The 7887-nt window shown below is 30.9% G+C and overlaps 1 protein-coding gene across 1 annotated transcript in view; it reads left to right on the forward strand.

Moving 5' to 3' along the window:
• LOC106463644 (EF-hand domain-containing family member C2-like) overlaps positions 1-7887 on the forward strand; it is a 49371-nt gene that overhangs the window by 13247 nt on the left and 28237 nt on the right. Inside the window, exons 4-9 of the mRNA XM_022391188.1 lie at positions 3091-3314; positions 3595-3846; positions 4040-4071; positions 4289-4391; positions 5241-5379; positions 6100-6265. Coding sequence (XP_022246896.1) covers positions 3091-3314; positions 3595-3846; positions 4040-4071; positions 4289-4391; positions 5241-5379; positions 6100-6265 — 916 coding nt within the window. The remainder of the gene's footprint in view (positions 1-3090; positions 3315-3594; positions 3847-4039; positions 4072-4288; positions 4392-5240; positions 5380-6099; positions 6266-7887) is intronic.

A 7887-nucleotide genomic window follows, 5' to 3' on the forward strand; every position in this document is an offset into this window, starting at 1 on the left:
CAGCAAACCCTTGTGAGTATCAAGGTGCTGGATCAAAAAGGAGTACCAGAAGCCATACAGAAACTCTGTGGTGTGACAGGACATTATGCAAGGTTGTAATGACCAGTGTGGCTAACTATTGAGCTCATGGGCATAAAGGAGAGACACAAAGTATACTTGGCTGACATTGAAGACCCATGCATATGAGGGTTGGACTACTTACTACCGAGGAAGTTTGGAGTTAACTTTGATAAAATGACATTTGGCAACAACAAAGGCCAAATTCTGTAAGTGTTGCTGCATCTGTTGATTTGCATGTCACAGCACTTAAGTCAACTACAATACCCCCTATGTCAGAGAAGATAACTTGGGGTAGGATAAAAGAACATCCCCAAGGAAGCCCAATGCTTGTGGAAGCAGTGGAAGACCCATCCAGGTCAGCAGACTTGAAGATTGGGAGGTCATTGGTGGCAGGTCACCAAATAGTACACATAACAGTGGCTAATTTCTCTAAATGTGAGCAGAAACTTAAGGAAGGGGCATTGTTGGGTGTGTGCCAGGAGGTAGAGCCAGTTAATGTTAAGGCAATAAATACAACCATAAAGAAAGGACACCCTCTCCCAGAACATTTAACTGACCTCTATAAGAAGAGCATAGTCCATTTGTCATCATCACAGGCTCTTCAGGTTAGGGAACTTCTGGTGAATTATGCAGACGTCTTTTCAAAAGGAGATCATGACCTTGGCTGCACAGAGTTTGTGGAGCACAGAATAAACATAGACAATCACCGTCCAATAAAGATCCCTCCGAGGAGAATAGCTCTGGCAAATCTAAATCTAAATAAAATCTTTAGCTTACAATTTTCAGAAAACTTTATCATAGAAACATAATTTTCATTGATTCCAATGGTTGTTTAGTTTAATTAAATTTATGTTCACAAACAGCCCTTCCCATATCTATTCATTAATGTAGTTCATGTTTCGGCACAAATAATTCCAACTCAGCTAAGCATTATCTTGAACATCTAAGTTGTTAAATATAGAAAAGTTTTATTTTTTGATTTGTCTAAATATGTTTTCAAATTTGATCACCCTGTCTATGTGAAGTTTCACTGATATATAACTATTAATATTTAGAGAAGAATATGCAATAAATAACATTGGTCAAGATGCAAGAAAAGTTGTATTTTATTTAGAAGATAGGTTTAGAGATATTATATAGGCTCTTGTACCAATAAATTTGCATGTGACACATACAAGACAATGTGTTAATACAGGCATATTATGTTTTCTACCCTCTTAGTTAATATATGTTTTCAAAAATTCTCTACAAATTGTGTATGTAGTCTTAATATAAGATTTCAATTAAGGAAGCCACTAAGTTCTTCTCACCATAGTTATCTACTGAACTGCATTACTCAACTAGGATGTCACATGCACATTATTGTGGAAACATTCCTGAAAAGTGGAGCATACTGCATAGAAATAGACAATGATCTTTTCCACTGGCAAGTCAGGTGATGCCTCAAGGATACAACATCTCTTATTCTGTAATGAGAGTGACTATCAGTCACATGGGTGGTGCCTGTGTTCGTTATTGTTTTTTGTACATAATGCCACGTTGTATTAATTTGGAACATGATTAGCTTGATTGAGATTTACAGATAAATTTGATGATTTGCTAGCTCTCCAATAAAGAAATCCAAAAGATACACTTGTTTTAAACCATGAGTATAGTTGGTTATAAATACAGATTGTTTCACTGTCTTTATAACTTGTGTCCAGCCTCTTTCTAGATTGTGAAGTCTCTTAAACAATTTTATTAAAAAAATATATAATAAAATGCTATACTAAATTGTCCATTCACCTTCAGAGTCCCATGGTATAAAGATGGGATGGTGTCTTGTTCTATGTTGTCACCTGTTTTCCTGTCACTGGAGAAGTTCTTCCTGGGTAGGTTGTTGGGTTAATCTACTGTCAGTTCTAATCTTGATGATCCTCTGAATTTAGTCTCGTTAGGAACTCTGGACTCTTCAGTAGGTTGAGTTTTTGCTGGAAAGTTCTTTGGTATTACTCAGTTGGCTGACAATCACTATGAATGACCTTTGGATTGGATTGCCTATCCTTCTAAGTTCTGTAAACCTCATCATTAATTCTTTTCATTACAGCGTATGACCCCCTCCAAGCATCTGCTTAACTTTGGATTTAACCTTTCTTGCACTGGAGATTGTACAGCCATATCATGTCATCTTGATGAAATCCAGACTTATCAGCATTAACATTGTAGTGACTTTTCAGTTCATCACTAGCTGATTTAAGCTGTTCTTGAGTAAAGTCATGTATATCATCAAAGGTGTTACTTAATCTCTACATATTCTGTGTAAAACTCTGCTGAGTGGCTATTTTGTGGATGAGAATACAGATGGTCCAATGGCATTTTCATTTCTCTCCCAAGCATCAGTGATGATGGTTTGTTGCAGATAGTGTCATATACTGCTGTACGATAATTCATCAGTAACAGAGAAAGTTCTTGATCCCACATTTTCTGATGTTCATCCACAGTGATTTCATAGTGTATGGTTGTATCTCTCCATAATGCATTAGAAGATAGGTGAAAGGCTGTTGTTTTTAATGCCAAGGATTTGACACATTTCTGCAAACAAGTCTGATTCAAAATTCAGTACCTGATCCTACAGGCACACCAAATCTTGAAAAAAATTCATTGACAAGTCCTTTCATAAAAATTTCATCATAAAAATAAATAACCTGACTTCCAAGAGTAATGTATGCATGCATGTATAATTTGATTTCTGAAGATTAGTTGTGAAAAAAAAAACAAAAGAATATGAAACAAGTTCATGAAAAGAGCATCAACAAGTGGTTCTAAGGAAACAAAGTAATAAATAAAATAGAGATATAAAGGATGTCATGAGTAAAAAATGTAATACCAACTATAGATTCAACATTATGCATTTCCAATAAAACATCATCCATGTACATTATTTCACTGAATAAAATTTTTTATGCTGACAATATTGTAAATAAAGTTAGACTAGTATACTGAAGGCAAAACACACTGTGACTGACAATGAACCATCCGTATGTTTATCAGGAACTCTTATTCGTCGCCATTATTTTGCAAAGTCTTCACCAAATGGAAATCAGTCTTATACTTTGGATGATCTGAATGTTGGAAAAGAAGTAAATATTTATGGGAAAAATTTCAGGATAGTTGATTGTGATAAGTTCACTCGATCCTTTCTTACGAAAATTGGACATCATGTTCAAGATCCTGAAATCATTCCTGAAGATCCTTATACAGAACATCAAAAAAAGGTATGATTATAATATTGTATGATTTAAGGTTATCAATGGCATGATATCTTTGTGATTCTGGATATTATTTGAAAATTAAAAAAGTTTTTAAGATATCTGTCTATCAATTATATCATTGTTTTATGCTCATAACTATCAATTTTATTTCTATAATCTTTAAGAAATTCTGTATTGTACTTTTCCTTACATTATTTGAAATGCTCAGATTTACAGCCTCATAAAGTGACATAAGTTATTTTTTTTAAAGTACAAGATTTTATTTTTGTCATTTTATTTTCAGTTAAAAGCCACCATGAAACCTCATAGACCATATAAGAAGGTAGATACCTTAAAACAGTTTCTTAATCATAATCGGCATGTCCTACGATTTTACTGTCTTTGGGATGACAGAAATTCTACTTCTGAAAATGTCCGCAAAATGATTCTTCATTACTACCTTGAGGATGATAGTATTGAAATCCTTGAATCTATTTCTCCAAACTCAGGGAGAGATGCATGTTCTTGTTTTCTGCGACGTTCTAAGCTGCCAAAGGTAATTATTTTTTTTTATAAAATCTATTCTATGAATAAAAAAACAAGTTTAAAGTTTTTAATATAAAGTGTGATGTACATCAATAAATAATACTGTGATTTACTTAACAAAAATTATCATTAATAAGTGTTCCACCAAAAAAAACAAAACAGCAGCAACATATTTTATAGCAGTTCCTTGGTTGTGTTTGTAGCTGCACCCAAGATTGATTACTTTAGAGATTCAGTCATACACATTCATGAACAGTAGAATCTATGTATTTTGACTCAATAAAAGTTAAAAGCTGAAAAAAGTAGTAATGCATTCATGGGGAAATTTTATAGTATTTTAAAAATTGTATCTGCTTTACATTCCCAAACTTAAGAAGTAAATACATGTGTATGTAAATTAAATAAACAACTCATATTATAATTTAAGGTACTTTTTTACTGTTTTTATGCAGCATTTTGAAAGTGTTCTTCCTGGTGAGAATAATGCCAAAATTGTACTTAACATATTTGGAGACTCAGAAAAAAAATGGCTGGTATATATATGACAATCAAAGGGTAAATAATCCTAATATTAGTAATTTGTAGCTTCATTTTAGTGTAACTTGGAATTAATTTTAAATATTTGTAGATTAATGTATGCTAGTAATTTTATGTTTTAATCTTCTAATTTTGTAGAAGTTGTTCTAGAAAGAAATAAGATAAGTGTCCCAGTTTAGATTTAAGGTAGCACACTGTTTTATGAAGAATGAAAATTTGAAGTATCTATTAGTTAATTAAAATGCTTTTAGTTGGTGTTTATTTTGCATCAGTATATTAGTTTGTTGGCTTCTTATTTGTATTTAGTTTTAATTTTGACTCATATTTTACATCTAAAAAAGGTGTTTTTGTGAATCATTGTGAATGATTAAATACGTTTATGGTAGTAACACTTGATATTCTGGTGGTACAACTGTACTGATACCTATGTTCATCTAATTTGAGTCACTGAGGGAGACACTAAATTATGTCGATACGTATGGCTTGTTTTTAACCATTAGTTTTAATGAAATTGTTTTAACCTGTTGTGTTTTAAATTTAATTTTGTTTGATGTGTTAGTAAAAAGATTCATGTGTTTTGCATCTGATAATTGTTTTTTTTATGTAGCATTCCTCGGTTAGTTATCTTACAGGACTTCCCTAACATCAATTTGAATATATTTATTAATTTTGGGTGAAGATTTCCTCTCTATGTTACAGAAGTTTTGCTATATTTTCTTGAGGAAAAATAATGTTAGGCTCTGATGTTAGTGAATTATTAAATAGGTGATTTGTTAAAGTCATAAAAAATGTTAACTTACAGCTGTTTTGTTGATCTGGTACATAATCATGAAATATTTTCAGTTTAAATTTGTTAATATTTTCCAGGTTGGATCCAGTAACATGGAGTATTATCATGATAGTGATCTTAGAATAGGGGTCACTATCAATGTTTGGGGAAGAAATTTTCTCCTGTATGATTGCGATGAATTTACAAAACAATATTATCATGTAAAGTATGGCCTGGGTAAGTTATTTCCTTATCAGGTTGTTTTTATATAAGTCTTATATCTTTATTTGGGTTTATTAGAACACTCTAGAGAATTTTCAATCTATCGGTGATGAGAATAATCTTTTGTATAAATAAACCTTTGCCAAACACACAAAAACTGACTGGGATGCATGGTGATTGTTTCAAAATGGCAGGGTATGCACATGTACTTGTTTATGAAAGTTTTAATGCACATGATCAATTAAAAAATACGAAAAACTTCTGTTGATGTGTTTTTATTTATTCCATTTCGAACACTTTTAAATAAAAAGGATTAAGACAAACACATTCTAATAATGATTTTTGTCAACTTTCACATTCCTTAAGTTTTTATGAACCTGTACAACCTACAGCACACGATTTATTTTTTGATTAATTCTGAAAAAAAATCAAACTTTTTAGCTTCACACAATGTAAAAATGAAACAGTTATTTTAATTAAGCCTGTTAAAGTACATTTATGAGTTATTTTTAGGTATTAAGATTATAGTATAGACTAATAGCTGTATGGTCCTTTATTTACTGTTTCTGTTGTTTTATATCAAACTTACATTGAGTGGTTTCATATGAAAAATATAACGGGGGATTTTATGCAATGTTATCAGCCATTTTTGCATAATTTGGTTTGTAGTAATAACATGTTAAAAGTAAAAAAGAATTAGATATTTATTTCTTATAATATTTTAATGACTATCAGAAATGAAGCCTCTTGATATGCCTCAGGAGGAAAACATCTCACCACTTAAAAACCAGTTTCCATCATACAATGGTTTTGGTTCAGAAGAAGACTCTCTAGGGAACTGTTTGTCACTGCTTCCTAAACCGCCTAGGAAAACCTTCTCTTTACAAATTAAACAAGAAGGGTAATGTGTTTGTTTTGCTGTTAATATTTCAATTAGTTTAATATTGCCAGTTCTAGTAATAAAGATGGTAAAGAATATAAAGCAACAACAACAATAGAAAACAAGAGTATGCAATTTAAATGTAGATTTATTAGTTGGAATATACATATAAGTTGGTGTGCTCTCTAGATACACAAAAGACTCAACACAAGTTTGCAGGAAAACATTTTAGAAAAGATTCAAAGTAAAAGTAAGCATTTGTTTCATTTATTGATCTACCTGAATGTTTTTTATATTTTTCTTCATTTATTTGTTTTATTTTTGTATGGTAAGTGTTGACTGCATGTTGTAATAGAAAATATCTCTTTTGTTAGTGCTCCAAATAATATAATATATCAATATAAATTTATGTATAACTTATGTGTTTAGTTTTCAAATATATAAAAAATTAGATATAAAACTGTGCTGAAGTTCATAATTATTATTGTATAAAATATTTGATATCAATGAATGGTTTTTACAAAAGTGATTTAATTGCAATGATTTTTCACTATGAGCTGTGGATCAATTTATTCTTGACCTATTTCTCATTAGTATCAGATATTGGTTTGTTTGAAATTTCATGCAAAGCCACACAAGGGCTTTTTTTTTATTTTCATAAACTTTTAAACACATATATTAGGCCAAACTCTTTGTTGCTTCTTAGTGATACCTGGTTTTACATGTTGAGTCGGTCAAGCTAGAGAAATTAATTATTTATTGTATAAAAAAAATTCTTAACATTCGTGAAATATTCTATAATTGTGTGTTGACTGTAGGAGGACATTTTTTGTGCAACTTCAGTGTTGTTTAAGCTACTTAGTATGTCATGTAACATGCCTCTACTTGCATAGAAGAAGAACTCGATTTCACTACAGAAACTGTAGAGAAAAGAAGCAGAACAACGTTTTTAAAACTATATTTGATTTTAGAATATTTCTCATTTATTGTCTTCATATTCTTAAAAGAATTAGTCAATGTTTTTTAGTTTTTGGTCTACTACTAAACTGATCTCGGTGAAAACCATCTTTCATCAGTAGTTCTTGACTCCAAATATAGCATGTATCCATAATTGATATGAAACAATGTACATGCACCCTAGAATGAGTGAAAATATAGTTAATGGTATTAATGAATTATTTAAAACAGTGTACATGTACTTTAAAAATGACTTGTAAAATACTGGTATTAATAAATGACCTGAAAAATATGCAAGCATCCTAGAAGAGGTTAGTACAATACATATTGTGAATTAATTACTTAAAATTAAATATTTTGAATATGACTATTATCAATAATTGATTTAAAACAATACACTCCAATAATGATCTATGGTATAGATGATTAATAAAGAATTTTTGACAATATACAATTCTGTGCAAAAGTGTTAGGATAAGAGAATATTTTGTCATTCTTTCCCTTTTATGTGGCTAATTCTTCCATGCCATTACAGAATGTAAATTTCAACACTATAGTAATGCTTCACTGATCCCTGTTGACAACTGAATGAGCCAGGGTGAGAATACTTATCATTCTTTAGAAATCCCATATACCTGTACCAAGGACATGTCAAAAAGATTCTGCTTCAATGAACATACTGATCA

This window comes from Limulus polyphemus, unplaced genomic scaffold (assembly GCF_000517525.1).
Source record: "Limulus polyphemus unplaced genomic scaffold, Limulus_polyphemus-2.1.2 Scaffold1452, whole genome shotgun sequence".
Lineage (NCBI taxonomy): Eukaryota > Metazoa > Arthropoda > Merostomata > Xiphosura > Limulidae > Limulus > Limulus polyphemus.